This window comes from Myotis brandtii, unplaced genomic scaffold (genome assembly GCF_000412655.1).
Source record: "Myotis brandtii unplaced genomic scaffold, ASM41265v1 scaffold120, whole genome shotgun sequence".
Taxonomy (NCBI): domain Eukaryota; kingdom Metazoa; phylum Chordata; class Mammalia; order Chiroptera; family Vespertilionidae; genus Myotis; species Myotis brandtii.
The window spans coordinates 2605062-2622824 of NW_005354174.1; the positions used below are offsets into that span (position 1 = coordinate 2605062).

At 35.7% G+C, this 17763-nt stretch overlaps 1 protein-coding gene across 4 annotated transcripts in view; it reads right to left on the reverse strand.

Moving 5' to 3' along the window:
• CLTC (clathrin, heavy chain (Hc)) overlaps window positions 1-17763 on the reverse strand; it is a 61119-nt gene that overhangs the window by 34739 nt on the left and 8617 nt on the right. For 2 of the 4 annotated variants that reach the window (XM_005858575.2, XM_005858577.2), the window contains exons 2-7: window positions 8088-8295; window positions 6544-6546; window positions 4731-4999; window positions 4005-4166; window positions 2290-2403; window positions 1680-1853 (exon numbers count right to left, since the gene is read on the reverse strand). In XM_005858575.2, coding sequence (XP_005858637.1) covers window positions 1680-1853; window positions 2290-2403; window positions 4005-4166; window positions 4731-4999; window positions 6544-6546; window positions 8088-8295 — 930 coding nt within the window. The remainder of the gene's footprint in view (window positions 1-1679; window positions 1854-2289; window positions 2404-4004; window positions 4167-4730; window positions 5000-6543; window positions 6547-8087; window positions 8296-17763) is intronic. The other 2 variants (XM_005858578.2, XM_005858576.2) reach the window with 1 other exon arrangement.

Genomic DNA, 17763 nt, shown 5'->3' on the forward strand with positions numbered 1-17763 from the left:
AAACCTACAGAACGTGACTGAAGAAGCTACAAAATCTAAAGCTTGCCTGGAAGAAGTTTAAGGTATATTCCTTTTAACTGTAGGATTTTTTTAATAAGGATTTTTCAGTAATTTTCTTTAACTACATTTACATTCCCACAGGCCAGATTATATATTCAGTGAGGGGAAAGAATCCCTAAATCCTACTGTATAATACAAGGTATACAACAGGTGCTTAATAAAGGTAATAATGTCATCTTGATGGCTTTTGATTTTCAACCAATAGAAATCACACACTCATTCCTTTAGGGCAGTGATTTTCAACTGGTGTGCCACAAGAATTTTTTAAACATGCAATGCCTGACTATTTAGTAAGGGGCACCAACCTCTTTCCCTTAGATTGTCAAATAAAAAAAAGACAACAGCCAACACAACACTAGCCATCTGGTGTGGATGAATCAAAATTATACTTTGTTGTTGTTGTTAGATTGGGACAGAAAATTGTAGGGGAAGGGGAGAGAAACAATTAAGTTCCCAGAATCAAAGTTATAAATATCAAATATATTAGTAAAATTATTCAAGATACTTTAGTTTAAGCATTATCTTAAAAACATCAGCACAGCAGTGGAAAGAAAAAGATCTCTGGCTTATCAACTTCATGATTATTAAATTGTCATTAACCTAGTTCACCAAAAGGCAAGTCATTCTTGATATTTTCCAGGAGACACACATGCAACTGAATAAATGAAAGCTACTGAATTTTTAAAGTCACTTTTGTGCCAGACAAGGACTGGTGTAGAAATACGATTAAACAAAGAAAAGCCCCTTTCCTAATGAAGAACAGTGACTAACACAGTTAAGCAAGCAATTGTAATTCATTGTGGTAAGTGCTATGAGGAGGGCTACATAAGTTGTAGGGACATAAAGCAGTTGTAGAGTTGAGGTAGGGGATGGACAAGTAGGGACAGAGTATTTGCCTCTTCATATACACCCCATTTCTTGGAAATTAACAGAACAAAGGAGAAAAAAACCTATTAATTAACTTCCTCTGCTTACTACCTGGGAAAAATACTAATTTGGAGGAAAACTAAGTCAAAACCAATAATAGTATTGCTTTCGAAGTTCTAATAATTTTTTAGAGAATAGGATACTCCTGGGGTAGAATATTTTAATTACATTAAAATACTAAAAAAAAATACAGAAAAGGGACCACTTGTTAATGGTATGAAAAGGTTTGCCAATCATGACAGACTCAGATCAGCTAATATTTTCCCCATCTAACTGGATAACTTGCCAGGTACCCCATAATAGCTATTGTAACATATCACCTTCCCACATTAAATATTTAGTAATAGTTAGGAATAGTGATGTAGGAAAAATTCTTTTCCTTGTAGTTAATGATTTATCTTAGAAGTCATAGAAAGAAAACTCCTATAAAAAGTATACAGTCTGTCAAATGTGGCCCTAATAGTTTCTTTGAAAAAGAGTCACTTCTTTTGACAATAAAGACACAATCCTAGGAGGCTATATGCCAGTTTTTCTCTTTGAGACAGGATTAAAGAGAGAGACTTTGTATCCTATGCTTCGTATTTTTAGGTATATATTATTTTCGGACATCTAAAGTTACCATTTACTTAAAAAAATGTTAACAGCAATAAGTATTATTTTGTAGCTTAATTTAAGTCTCAAGGTTTCCTTACTTGTCCCTTTCTGTTTACTCCAATTATTCCAGCTGTGGCTTCATGCGGTGCAGTAACAAAGATTGTTTCTCCACTGATTCTATTCATGTAGATGCACGTACCGGTCTCAAGGTCATACAGGTGGATATAACCATACTTAGTAATCAAGAATACTACATCATGCTTTTCACTGATCTGTATAAAGAAAATCAACACTTAAGTAAAATAATGAATCCACAAACAGAAAATTTAGACCAATTCCATTTTAGAGATGGTGAAATTCTAGAACTCTGACAAGAGATTTACATTACAAATTAAAAGCTAATATTAATGGTTTCCTCATTCTTACAGAACATTTAAATATGGCACAAATAAGGGTCTTACATAAAACAAAAGAATATGAATAAGATGTCTAAGATAAAAAAAAAGAAAACAATTTTGAATGATTTAAGATAACCCAGTTTACATATTAGAGTATTACTTTATCAAGTTTCTCTAATAAACTTTATTTTAAAATAAAAGTTACTCTTTTAAGCTCCACTTAAATCATATTGACTGATTAATAATAGTTTTTGAATTAATTTTGTTAAGAGGAGAGATTTCAAAGGTCCCTTTGCTTTGTTTAAAATACCTGCATTGCAACAGGAAAGTCATTTTGTGCTTCTGGAGGAAAGAAAACATCCACAGCCTTCTTTGGGAAGGGCTGGTTCCCTGTAGGTGGGGTGCCAACTTCAATGATATGTAACTGTTCAAAAGAAAATAAACCTTATAGAAACTCAGATCCTTCAGTAGTTATCATAGTAGCTTTATTTGTTGCTCTAAAATGGAAACAATCAAAATGTCCTCCAATAGGTTTAATATTCACCATTAATATTTCCATGGTAGGTTAATAGTAATAAAAAGAACTCTCATGGACATTATGCTGAGTGGGGTGGAAAGCCAATCTCAAAAGGTCACATACTATATGATTCTATTTATACAGTATCTTGAGTGACAAAATTATAGAAATGTAAAGCAATTTAATGGTTGTCAAGGGTTAAAGATGGTAAGGGAGTGGGAGTACCTATAAAGAAGTAGCATGAGGGAAATCCTTGAGGTAACAGAATAGTATGTATCTTGTGACACAGAATTATAAAATTATACTAATGTTAATTTATTGTTTCTTTATATACTATATGTATAGCATGTAAGACATAACTGTTGAGGGAAACTAGGTAAAGAACACTTGTACTGTATTTACAGTTTCCTATGAATGTGTATTATTTCAAGATAAAAACTTTAAAGTCAGTTGAATAGCTGAAACAATCACACCACAATCTATCTTAAATTAATGGCATAAAATGGTAATACATAACCCACAAAGGTGCTTTCTCATGGTTTTCTATTATAACTTAACATTTGGGTCCCCAAATAGAGACCTAACTGTTAAATTCTTTTCAGCCTGTACATCTACTCTAACACAGAAGGAAAGTATGCGCATAAGCTGAGTGAGCGGTCACGCTAATCACATAGACCTCAAAACCTGGATGAAAACATTTTGGTTTAAAATGTTTGATTATCATAATTTAAGCAATCGCTATCTTAATGTTTTCAAATAGTTACCATGGAAAAATATGAAGACTTTAGGGAGTCTAGTCTGGCAGTGAGGGCTGCAGTGCTGTGTCATCCAACACTGCAGTTAGAGTAGCAGCCGAGTTCTCAGGGTTCTGTGGCAGGGCTTTTGGCTGCAGCTCTGGCGACTGCCCATTTTCCCTGATTCCTCATCTTCCAAGCTTGGTCCTAAACATTCCAAGCTATTGTAAACTATCCATAATCCTTTCAGTAAATTTTCTATGCTCGAATCAACCAGATCTGTTTCTACTGTCTGCAACTAAGAATCATAACAAAGTACTTCAATTTGTCCAGGTGATTCCAATGTAGAGCCAAGATTAACAAGCTCTGACTTAGGGCAGTGTTACTCAAATTGTAGGCCACATTCTACCTAGTCACGTAGAATATTTAAAATGCAGAGTATAAGCTCCCTCTATTGAATCAGACTCCTTAGATATAAGGTGCTCAAATGTATACGTTAGCAACCCTAATGAATCTTATGCACAGTAGGCTGAAAAACATAGAAGGCCTTGATAAAGGCAATCAAAATAAAAGTCCTACAGCTGATACAAAAAAGCTGTTAAAGAACATTATTTATTTTAGACAAGTATCACTAGAAGCAGAATTTAAACAGTCATCACAAATCTGAATGTTAGCAGCAAATTAACAAGGAAGAAGACTATTTTGAAATTAGATGACTAATTAGTAGCATAAAGACAAAGAAATTCTAAAATAATTTCCAAAGCCAGAACTTACCTTCCCTCCAGCTTGACCCCGTACTGCAAAACAAAATAACGTTGATTCTTCTGCATTTCCTTCCATCTTAAATTGTGCGAAGCTAGCTGCATGTCCTTCAATGGGCTGAGACACTTTCCTATCTACAGAATACAACTGCATAGCTCCCACCACACGATTTTGCTACAACAGATCAAAGAGAATAAAGTTTGGGGACCCAATGAACCAATAACCCAGATTCATCAACTAGTGAAAATAATTAGAATTGCTTTATCACCTTTAAAAGGATTTACAATTCTTTTTTAGTCTCTCAATGTAGATTTGATACCTTTTCACTTAAAATTTAGCTCCAAAGATTACCTTATTAAAGCTTAACATGAATGTTTAAAATGTGGACCATATATGACCATCTATTTATGCTATCTTAAAAAAATATATGTGTAGGAGTACTCATTCTGCAGTAAATGTCCATAATAAATTCCAAATCATTCATACAGGAACTCAGTATGTCCACTTAACCTGCAAGTAAGACCTAAAAACACTTGGAAGGAGTACATACTCTGAAATTATGTCAGTATAAAGGCATTAAGCCAGCTCTCTCTATTTCTTAAAAAAGAAAAAAGGTCTTCCAAATAAGTCAGATATTACATAACTGAGCATAGAAGACCTAATTTCAAAATAAACTGCATTCTGGGCATATTAGTTCTCTAGACCTTTCTTTATTAAACACTAGAAAAAAAGTGTTACCTGTGCAGATATGCCAGTCAGAAGTAACCACTTTTGCTTTGCATCTGTACGATAATTGATAATCTGGCAACCTGCAAGGCTAGAATGGCGATCAAACATTTTCACTGGCTGAGACTCTCCTTCCATACTCCAATGGTAAACTGCATTATCCGTAACAAGAGCAACCGTATTCAAAGAGATCCATTTCCAAAAGGTGACATCATCAGTCATGGTATGGGCCTTCATTTTACTTTTCATTTCAATGTTAAATATCTGAAGAGTTTTCCCAGCTGAAACAAAAATTAAGCATTATGAATCACTAAAGAAAGCCACACTCAGGATAAATTAATATCTAGCTAGACTAGCTCTGTGACAAGATCTATAACTTCCAAACAAATGGTTCTGTCAGGAGACTATTCAGTAACCAACTACAGAAGTCAAGTTGATAGAGCAGCAACCATTGAAAAGATAGCTGAGCAAACCATCTACATTTGAAGCGAAAACTATATTACCTCTATTAAAGACATTTTAAACAGATAGCATAAAATTCTATAGAATTCTAAACCCCAACTAAAAATGAGTCTAAAGAACAGCTTGCTTAACAATGGTGGAAAACAAGGTTGAAATCTTATTATTTATAATTAAGAATGTTTACACATTAACTACGTTAGTTGTAGGTACAAAGAACAAAGCAAATCTGATACAAACACATGGAAAAAAATGACTACTTTTTAAAAGGCAGTCATCCCCTATTCAACTAAATCTTGTGGAAACTGCTTTTTGAAAGAGGACCCACTTCAACTCTGCCTTGCACCACGAGAACATAAGGGAAATGCATGCTACATTTAATTGGTGTAAGATACAAAGGAAAAGGTAGTAGAGATGCTAGAGGAAAGGAGAGGGAGACAAAGGAGGACAGTTTCAGATGCTGTTAATATACTGCAGATAGGAACAAAGTTCAAGCTCCATCCAATGAAGACAGCAAACATTTAGTAAAAGAATGAAATTTGAGTGTGTTAAGCGGTCACTGAATCAGATGCAAAGACTGGTATTTATAATTTGAATTCCATCACGATCCAAAAAGTGATTTGGTTTAAATTAATAGAGGTCAAAGCCCACAGATATCACTAGGCTATCTAATCTAGACTAGTCCTTAGAGACTAAGGAAAACTCCATTCCTGAGCCACAGAGAATCTGGATCCTAAAGAACAAAAATTATGGGAGTATGGGGGTAGGGGGAAGAGGAGATGGGACAGGACACAAAACATATGGCTTTGTACCATGACCCTTCTTACCACATGTGTAAGAACTTCTTCCATAAAACACAATATATAAAACACAACCAGACTTGAACAATTGTGAGAGTTATAGTCCTGTTTATAAAAAGAAACCAAGATTTAAAACTGGCTTCAAAAGTAAGTACCGTAAGGCCTCAATAGGTTCTGTGACTTTAAGGAAAACAGCAAATAAGGAAACCAATTTTACCACAGGCTAACTGATTTTGAGATAAATTCCTATGGCATCTCATCAATCTTACAACCAAATGACGTTATTCAAGGACCTGCTGTATTTGGAAATTACTTTCCTTTGCTGCCTTCCCCAACCCCTAGTTAGACTTTTATTCTTTTTTTTACATAAAAGCGGTTGGAGTACAGTAGATGTTATATAAGAGATTTGGGGAGAAGGGAAAGGGATGACAGTTTAACTCTATAGTGTACACATATGGGCACAAATCTATAATGCTATTATTGTACAACGCTCTGGAAATATTTTCAACTTATTCTTTTTATAAGACAGGACAATAACTAATACAATCTAATTTAAGATAACTCACCATCTGCACACATAAGAAAGCATTAAGAAATGTGATAAGATAACAACAACATTAAAAATAGAAAAGAATGTTGAGAAAATTTAAATGACGGCCTTTTAATAAAAGTGTGAGAGCTATTAAGCAGTTGAATTTAAATTCTTTAAGGAGGCTGAAGGGAAATTAATATATTAAAGTATAATATGTATTGTTTAATAGAAGCAAAAAGCTCACTATTGAAAAACATGGAGCCTAGGTGAAAGCTGGATAGATAATCTTTCCGTGGGGTGAGATCAACTCTAATCTTAGACATGGAATGGTGACATCTGTTTGAATATGCTCGGCCCTCTCCCTCCCCTCATTTAATCTCCAACAAGTACTACTACTAAATATGAAGTTTAAATCATGTAAAAAGAAGTCTGTTTAAAAACTTCAGCACTTTTAACAACTCATCCAGAAATTACTAGGATCCTGAGCTAAAAAGAACTGGAAAACTACCCAACCCAATCCTCTCACTTTACAAATGAATAAAAAGTAGACTTCCTGCATATTTCTATGTCTTATCCAAAGTCAGCCTGCTAGAGATGGGGTTGGAAGCAGTGCTTGTACACCATTTAGGTAACACACTATTTAGCACTGAATGGCTCTATCTATAGACTTAGGTCTCCAATCATTAGCTATGTGATTTTTAAATTTTTAATTGCATTTATTGGGGTGACAGCTATGTGATTTTGAGCAAGGTCTGTTTCCTTATATAAAGATAATTGTATTTATGCCATAAGATTGAAGTAATCTTTATAAAAGTTACATATATGCTCCAAAGACATAAAATACCTGGTATAATATTACTAGAAACTGGAACTCTTCCTACTATACCAAGAAGAAAAACAAGCAAAGAATAAGCAGTTAAATGCCTTTTTCAGTCATCCAGTTTGTCACCAAGTCCTCTCAGAAACTTCTGTTTTAAAAGAGTCAATTACATTCTCACTTGATAACTCAAAGGAAAAAAATTAATATAGGCTCCCAACCCATACGAGATTCTTTAAACTCTATTTAGACTAACAGATTGTTCTGTTCCCTGTGATGACAACTAAAAAGTTAGTCTGAATAAACTCTAACACCCGTGATTTCAAAGCTTTAATACCCACCTATATATAGACACACTTGTAAATTCAAGCCATTTTTAAAACTCGATAACTTAAGTACAAGTATAAAAAGGGCACAGCAAGAACAGCAAATTTATAATCATAACAAAGTTCTGCAATGCTTAAGTGCTAATATTAGCAAAATATGTGGTGTTATTCTTTTTAAAGCAGTCTTATCACACTGTAGGCATAAATTTTAAATTTATTTATTTTTTTCCAAGATCTATGCTGAACAGAAAGACATTTTATAGAAACATGCCAAGTAAAAGCCATGACAATAGTTAAAATCAAATTCAGTAAAAGCTTTAACTTTGTAGCTTTATTTAACCAAATAAAAATACTAAAAGAGCTCCTAATTATTGTATTTGAATAAATTATACATAGGAAGAGTTTTAAGAAAAAGAAACCCACAATCTTTTATACCTTTCAATGCAATTACTTTGCTAGCTGGATTCATGATGGCGCTGTCTGCTGAAATTGGTCTTCGAATTGGATTACTTGGGTCATTCATATCAATGATTACCACTTGAGCTTGCTCTCCTACTTTCTCTCTAATGCAGATGAATTTGTCTGACTCCATAGTCAGGGTACTAAAGCCAATGTTTGCTGGGTTTATACCCAGGTTCTGGAGCTAGAGGAGAAACAAACAAACATTAATAAACCATGTTACAAAGTGAATTAGACAGACTTGATATTATTGTATTATCGTCACTACAAATCCTCATTTAACAGTAATGCTTTAAGTCAACAGTGAAAATCCATTACACTATTCAAGTGAGGCAATGGATAGCCAAATAATGGACCGACCATCTGTCCTTCCAACAAATACGGCATTCGATTGTTTTGCTATAACCTTAGTTATAACTAGAGATGTATAACCTTGTGGTTATAACTAAGAGGCAGAATAAACAGTTAAGGAAAGAATTATATCTGGCTAGCCTTTATGGTTCAAGAACTTTGCAGTCATCAATGTTTCTCAGTTTAAGATCTTTGAACTGTCCTCTCTTTCTCCCTTTAACAGTTAGTAATTACTTGTTCACTTACATTAAACTTCAAAATCTGAAAATTAAGTCACAGAATGAAAAGAATGAAATTTAAAATTTTACAGTTTTCGATCTAAGGGAACTTAGATTAACAAAAGCAGACAGACAAGTAAACAAAGTTACAGTATTTTGCAAAAAGTGCCAAAACAAGTGTAAGAGGGACCTTGTCAAAGACCCACCGCTAAGGGAATGTGTTTAAGGGAGAACACTGGGCAGAAGAACATATGCTAAAACCTAGCGATGTGAAAGTATGGTCTGCTATGGGAACTACAAATACTTCTGTAACACTGGGAGTATAGACTATGAACATGGTAATAAGTTAAGGCTATAAAGATAAGCAAGGGCCAGACTGATAAGCTAACTGTACCCCACTAAGAACCCTGAATTTATTTTTTAGGCAAAGGAAGCTACTTAAGGATTTTAACAAGGAAAATAATGGAATCAGATCTGCTGTGTGTACTCAGAAGATATTCAAGTATTTGCTAAACAAATATAGAGGATCTAAGGATGGTAGGTCTTTAAAATCCAATTAAGCGTATAAAAACAAAAGGCACCTATTAGAAGGAGAGCTCTACCAGAGTGGGTCATTAATACTCAGGGTGTCTAAAAGTATTAGAACAGATTAAGTCCCACTAAAAGGCGGCCTGAAGACTTTATTAGCCTTAGCCAGACTAGTCTCTCCCCCACTCCCCACCCCCAATAGATAATTCACAGGGAACAAAATACAAACAAAACAAAAAAAATCACAGGGGGGAAAAATCAAGTTTTTCTTCTTCCATTGCCCCCCAGATACCAATTTCCCTTCCCAGAGACCACCGCTGTCACTACGCTCTCTGGATTGGCTAAGCCAAATTAACTGTATTCCATCTAAATTCTTTTGTCAAATTCTTCTGCTATAATGCTTAATTATAACCAGACTGGGATCTGAATAAGATACAACCTAAGACTAAGAGACTGCATTTTACTTTCACTCCCCTCCTATACTTCAGTGACTGCAGGTACAACCAATCTGAAACCAGGGCAAGGAGTCAAGCAATTGTCTAACTATTAATTACAAGCATGGTAACAAAGTAGAAGATTAACTAGCTTTACAAGCTCAAGTATATGCTGCCATCATGGCAAGTATACAAGCTGTGAGATATATAACTTATAATGACTTTGGTTACAATAAAACTTTATGAGTTATTAATTTTCATTTTTTTTCTTGAGTCTAGCTTTAGTGACCTTTAGTTTAAAAAACTAATGGAGGAAGATAAACCATTAAGTAATATCCCGATACATACAAAGGGACTGTGTGGGTGTCTGTCTCATTTTAGGAGAGGTGTATACATCTAATTTTCTAAGTAGAGCACCCTCAATAGTTTCCTTCTCAATAACTGGAGAAAACATTCCAGTCATTCATAAACCTCCTATAAATACATATGTAAAAGCAACATGTTATATTCTAAACTACTCTGTAAAATAAGAATTCTGTGTTTTTGTCACTACCTAAGGCAATTTTGAGCTTCAATTGTCACAGCTGAAGCCCTAGTGTTTCAGAACAAGTAAAATAGTGCCCTGAATTACAGACTCTGGGTCAAACCACAAATAAATTCAGAGGATTTATAAGAGTTTCTGAACCTGCAGCTATTTTCAGAGAATACAATAATGACATCCAAATACGGCCACATTTTATTTCTCAATTGGCAAAATGTTGCTCTTGCTGATCTTCGAGATACTCTATTTTGAGATGTGCTTGGAAGTTTCTATGATAAAAACAGTTTTTAACTTCAAAAGAACTTTTATTTTGCTGGTACAAAATAAGAAGAATATGAAGTCAATAAATTTAGGTTAAAAAAGTGATTACTTATTTTTAATAGTTATTACATGTATACAGCAAATTATTCAAACTGTTCAAAAGGGTATATACTATGAAAAGTCACCCATTCCATGTTTCTAGTAGTACCTCCCCCTCCCAGCAATTAGATACTTTTCCATCCATTAGGTAACCTATGCATATTTCCATCCTCCCTTAAAAACAAACAAAAACACTAATGGGACATGCACGAAAGTATACAATTTATCAATTCCTCCTTTGTTAAAGAAAACCACCCAAACATTGTAACTCATTTGGTTTCCAGACTAGATTTTGACACTGGCCTACAAGTGGCACAACTTTAGAACTGAACACTTATTCCGAGTTTAGATTCCAAAAAGCAAGTAACAGATTTATTGTTAATCAATCAACCCAAAACTCTAAAGTGCCCTAAGAGTTACAGGTTATAAATGATATGGAAGTATTTCCTTTTCCCTCTTTCCCTCCCCCCAATTTAGATGAACATGCCTGGGGATAAAAGTAAGACACTAACTGCAGTCTTAGTTGTTAGTGAGAAATATCATTTCAGATTCCCCGTAATTTGGACAACAAAGAAGGTTCTTCATTCAAGAAGACAATTACCATCTAAATGTATAACTTTGATTATAAAATGCAAGCGCCATACAGAATTAACTGGTTCTGTGGATTGCATCAGAGCTAAAACGTCTAGGTTAGATCCCAGTTTTGCCACTTAAATAGGGCATAGGCAAATCAGTTATCTCTGTATATATTTCCTCATCTGAAACATCTGAATAGTAGCTATCCCACGGCTGTGAGGATTTAATATGAAGTGCTTAGAACAATGCCTGACACATAGTAAAGGCTCAATAGATACCATTAGTACAAACAACACATCTCAAGGTTAGAATTTTTTGTATTTTCATGTTATTATCTGCTTAATTCAGCTGTCCTAAACGTTGGCTGAAACTCTGGGTGTGAATTTCTTTTGACTACTGATAAAAGATAAGTGGTCTCTTGAGTGCTTAACTTACTCAGATATTGAAATGCCCTTTTTTCCTTTTGACAAAAGGAATTACACTTAAAAACTTCCAATTCTGCTCTTTAATTTGCCTAACTAAAGTAGGTAGAGACTAGAATCTTCAATACCATGTAACATGGAATCATGTAATTCTAAGTAACGCTATTTTAATTCCTATTTTTAGGGGCATCATGGACACAACAATATTGCTAAAGCTTTCTAACAAACCTGACCAACATGTTAACAGTTCGCTGAGTGAGCAATCTGGGATAGCTAATACAAACAGATGGTATATGGTCAGTATCATCAAAAATTCTCTTTACCCTAAAGAGAAATAGAAGGTACAATGAAAAGCAGGCACACATTTCTCTCCTCAATGTGCAGAAGACTTGAAACCACCTGGTTCAAAGACACAGTCAGTCTCAGTCAGTCTCTCTCTCTCTCTCTCTCTCTCTCTCTCTCTCTAACATTCTATACCAAACCTTTCCAAAACTAAACTTTCCCAGTGTTTCCTAATCTGCCCATGGACCACAATTCCAGGTCAATTTATGCAACTAAGCTTTAAGCTCTACCAAACCTTTCCAAAACCAAACTTTCCCAGCGTTTCCTAATCTGCCCATGGACCACAATTCCAGGTCAATTTATGCAACTAAGCTCTAAGCTCAAGTAAAAGAACTTGCCTAAAGAATGAAAACCACCCTAGCTGGTTTGGCTCAGTGGATAGAGCGTTGGCATGCGGACTGAAGGGTCCTAGGTGCGATTCCAGTCAAGGGCACATGCCTGGGTTGCGGGCTTGAACCCCAGTGGGGGCGTGCAGGAGGCAGCTGATCAATGATTCTCATCATTGATGTTTCTATCTCTCTATTCCTCTCCCTTCCTCTCTGAAATCAATAAAAGTATATTTTTAAAAAATGTAACCAAAAGCATGAAAACCTCTTCCATCTATGCTATTTAATATGCCTAACTCAGGTCATTGAGGTCAGAATCTTCTTACACACAAGAACATTTCCAGCCCTGGCCAGATAGCTCAGATACACCAAGATTGGGGGCTCTATCCCCAGTCAGGGCACATACAAGAATCAACTAATGAATGCATAAATAAGTGGAAAACAAATCAATGTTTCTCTCTCTCTCTCTCTCTCTCCCAAATAGAGAGAGAGAATATTATCAGAACAAATGATGAAATCTGAATTAAGCCTGAGATTAGATAACAGTATTCTGTCCAAGTCAATTGCCTCTGTTTGATCATCTTAGTGTCTCTATAAGACCATTTTGTTATTCTTACTAAATATACAATAGAGTATGTAATGGTAAAGAGGTATCACATCTACAAAGTACTTTCAAGCAATTTAGTTAAATAGTTTTTATGTATAGAGACAAAAGAGGATAAATCACATGTAGTAAAAAAAAAATGTTAAGAACTAAAGAATCTGGGTAAAGGATGTATATGGGAATTCTTTATACCATTCTAACTTTTCTGTAAATCTGAAACTCTGTAAAAAATGCTTTTTAAAAGAATCTTAAGAGACACAATTGAAAGCAACATGCAGATCTTGCTTGGATCCTGATTTAGACAAACCAGTAACATTTGAAGACAATCAGACAAATCTGAATTTGGACTGATTTTTAGATATTGAGGGATTATTATATAAGGAGGCTTTAATGATAACATGATTAGGAAAAGATTTCCTTATTTTCTAATGATGCATGGTGGAGTATTTAGAGGTGAAATGTCACCATAGCCTGAATTTCTTTAAAAGTCTAGATAATTTGGTATATGATATATGACTCTCCTCAGTTTTATGAAAGCTTGCAAATTTATCTTTTTAAATGTTTTTTGTAAAAAAAAAAAAGAGTAATCTTTATTCTTCTACAGGTTGCAGAACTTGAGATTAAATTGTAAGAATGACTTTTATTTGGCAATTTACCTGTAGGGCAGGAAGGAAGACTACAACTTCAAAAGGTAAACATGAAAATTAGTCAAAGCATGAAATAACTCAAGCTCTGTAAGGGAGCTGTATACTGGGAGGTTTGCTACTCTGTCCAATATGGCAGCCAGCGGTTACATGCAGGTATTTAATTTTGTTAATAAATTTAAATTTAGTCCCTCAGTCACATTGGTCACATTACAAGTACTCAACAGCCACATGATGGCTGTACTGGATGGCTCAGAATACAGAACATTTCCATCACTGTACAGTTCTATTAGAGAGCACTGTTTTCAGAAGTTTTTCTTGGGAGTCCAACAAGAAGAAAAACTTTAACATTAAACTCTGGCAAAATATGAAGAACAATTGGTATAGAGACACACTCATGTTATACACGATTTCAGACAAGACAGGAAGAAACAAAAAAATATTAAACTTCCAGGTTTCAGAGTCCAGTTATTTGCAGAAGACTGCAGGGTGAAGGGGAAGGGGGGGGGGGGAGCACGTTAATCTGCAAAGTTCAATGCTAGCAAAAGTGCCCAAGGAAAAACTCAGTATGGGTGTCTCTTTCCTCTCAAGAAATCACTAAATATTCAAATATCAGAGGTCCAGGGTCTGAGCCAGACTGAGAATATGCAGATGTTGTAAAATGCAATTTCTTCAAAGAACATGAGAAAAAGAGAGGCTTGACTGTGCTTGGTGGACTACAACTGCCTCAATTTCTTCTAAAATGTTCATCAATATCATGAAGTTTTTGGAAAAAGAGTATACAACTGTAAGATGAATCCCCTATTTCAAAAAATGGTTAGTATGGCCCTAACTGGAGGCAGCTGAATGTTTCTCTCTCATTGATGTTTCAAACTCTCTACCCCTCTCCCTTCCTCTCTGTAAAAAATCAATAAAATATATTAAAAAAAATGGTTAGTATGAAAGAGACTATATTAAGACCAAAAATATATGGTAAAAACTGTTACCTTAAGCCCGTGGTCAGCAAGCCGCGGCTCACGAGCCACATGCGGCTCTTTGGCCCCTTGAGTGTGGCTCTTCCACAAAATACCACGTGCGGGTGCACACGTACAGTGCGATTGAAACTTTGTGGCCCATGCGCAGAAGTCGGTATTTTGTGGAAGAACCGGTATTTTGTGGAAGAGCCACACTCAAGGGGCCAAAGAGCCGCATGTGGCTCGAGAGCTGCGGTTTGCCGAGCTGCAGTTTGCGAACCACTGCCTTAAGCAATATTAGATTCAGAAATCTATGTTAAACGCTCATCAGTTTTTAATGGTTTAAGCTTTGTCTTTCCTGTCTTGTTTTGAAACTATACTTGATTTGATTGTCAAAATGGCAAACACAAAAGAGAAAGCATCAATCCATGCTTGAGGAGCAAGGAATGCCTAGGACAGGTGCTGCATGAAAGTGATTCAACACACAGCAAGCACTTAGAACAGTGTGGGTCACATAAATACTCTATTTTAGGGACTTCTGTCCTTTTATAGTTATCTAGCTCTGAGACTATGGTATCTTGACATGTCCTATTCTAAAACAGACTAGAGGCCCAGTGCATGACATTCATGCAGAGGGGTGAGGGGTGGGGGAGGTCCCAGCCTAGGCCCCCTCACAGTCTGGGACCCTTCGGGGGATGTCCGGCTGTTGGCTTAGGTATTTCAGATGAAACTATTCTGTAAGTGCTCTACATATAGTCCTATTTCAGTTACTTATATAAATGAATCTTGTATCTTGGTAAAGACTTGATAGGTGCTATCACTACAGAGTTAAGAAGTCGGACATCCTGAGGGGTCCTTAGCACTGCTGCTGCTGAGCCTGGCTTCTGGCTGAGCAGAGCTGCCCCTGTGGGAGCGCACTGACCACCAGGGCAGCTCCTGCGTTGAGCGTCTGCCCCCCTGGTGGTTAGTGCGTGTCATAGCGACCAGTCGTTCCACTGTTCGGTCGATTTGCATATTAGCCTTTTATTATATAGGAGGATACGGTTGGCTCTGATGTTATGCTTCTGACAATATACAGTCAAACATAGGGCAGGCCAATATGCTTTGTTCAAAACCTATATTATAAAGACAACTAGAGAAACTTTCATACATCAAGGATCAGGAAACCTAGTGATGGTGAGCCAGAACATTAGTGATCAAACTATGAAAATATTGTTAAAGGGACAGAATGAGCTATGTATATGTGTGTGTGTGTGTGTGTGTATTTTTTAAATGTAACTTTTTAAAGTTTTTATTTATTTTTTATTGATTTCAGAGAGGAAAGGAGAGGGAGAGAGAGAAACATCAATGATGAGCGAGAATCATTGATCAGCTACCTCCTGCACACCCCATACTGGGGACTGAGCCCACAACCCGGGCATATGCCCTGACTAGGAATTGAACTGTGCCTCCTGGTTCATAAGTTTACGCTCAACCACTGAGTCACACTGGCCAGGCTGAACTATGAGTATATTTAACCCAAATAGTAATATATTTTGACTAGCTAAAGACTCTCCGTTAACACAGTCTCTATCTCAGCACTCAATCACAATTGTGTTTATGCCTACAAACATCACATAATTAAAGGAGTAATAGGTTTGCTTTGAGCCTACTAATTTCATCCAGCAGTTCTTACATTTGATCAGATAGGAATACTCACTGGAAACAGGCTTTTTTATAAGCATATCCGGGCAGTTTGCCTCCTAATGAATGACTAGTAAATGCAGCACAGAACTCATTTACCAGCTGTATCAGCTGAAAATCAAAATACATTAAAACTTGTGTTTATGCCAGCATTACTAAGAACTTATGTTTCACAATTAGTGCTTGGCTTTACACTTTACAGATCCTTCCTCCTTATTTCATCTGAATAGTTGGGATGAAAAGGAAGTATGTATGAGCTACTGTATTTCAGATGAAACTATTCTGTAAGTGCTCTACATACAGTCCTATTTCAGTTACTTATATAAATGAATTTTTATCTTAATAAAGATTTTATAGGTGTTATCACTACAGAGTTAAGAAGTCAACAATTTTAGAGACCTGCTGATATCTGGATGTAACTCAATACAGGTATTTTTAAGTTAAGCGCTTAAAGATTTGATTAACTTCCTATTCCAAGTATTTCACTCAGCATAATTTCCTTTAAAAGTTTCAAACACCCTCCACCTTCACTAGTATCCACCACAGTGAAAAAATATGCTGACAGAAGCTATTTCAGTAAGCCCTTCCAGGAAGCTAGCAGAATGTCACATAAAAATTGCAGTTGCTGTCTTCTACAGGAAATGAAGAAAAATGCTGAAAATGCAGCATTCCTTTAGTTCTTCTATCAACAGGATACCAGCCATTGTTTTCTGTGTGCTTCACATTTTAAGCAACAAATAAAAATGCCTTTAATTCTATAGATTTGTTTATACTCCCTAAAAACCTCTGAGACAATTACTGTCTCTTAGGAGAAATCTTAACGTTGGTCACTCCAAATTGTTTTATTCTTTTTATTATTACTATTATTATTATTGATTTGAGAGAGAAAGGGTGAATGGAAGAAAAAGAGAGGGAGAAAGAAACACCGAGTATTGTTCCACTTATTTATGCATTCATTAGTTGATTCTTGTATGTGTCCTGACTGGGGATTGAACCTGCAATCTTGGCATATGGGGCGACCCTCTAACCAACTGAGCTACCAGGCCAGGGCCAAATTGTCACAGTGGAGACAGGAACTGAGGACTATTAGCTTTGATAAACTATTAGGAGAATCAAAGAGAATTTTTCCTACTTGTAGCCAACTACTTACTAGAAAATTTAAAAACTTTAAGACTGGCTCTGGCTGGGTAGCTCAGTTGTTTAGAGCATCGGCCTGATACACCCAAGTTGCAGGATTGATTCCCCATCAGGGCACATACAAGAATCAACCAATAAATGCATAAATAAGCGGGACAACAAATAATGTCTGTCTGTCTCTCCCTTCCTCTCTCTCTCTAAAATCCATAAATAAATAAAAATTTTTAAAGAAAACTAAGACTGGTGTGATTTTTGATCAGGAAAAGGGTGTGCCCTGGATTCTTGCAGATTCTCCCCCCACCTTTTTTTATTTTTATTTCAGAGAGGAAGAGAAAGACAGAAACATCAGCCCTAGCTGGTTTGGCTCAGCGGGTAGAGCCAAATAATAATATATTTTTTAAATTATAAAATAATTAACTTGGAAATGGTTTTCTACTCTTCACATTTCAGAAACCATTTTTTTAAAATATATTTTTATTGATTTTAGAGAAGAAGGGAGAGGGATAGAGATAGAAACATCAATGATGAGAGAG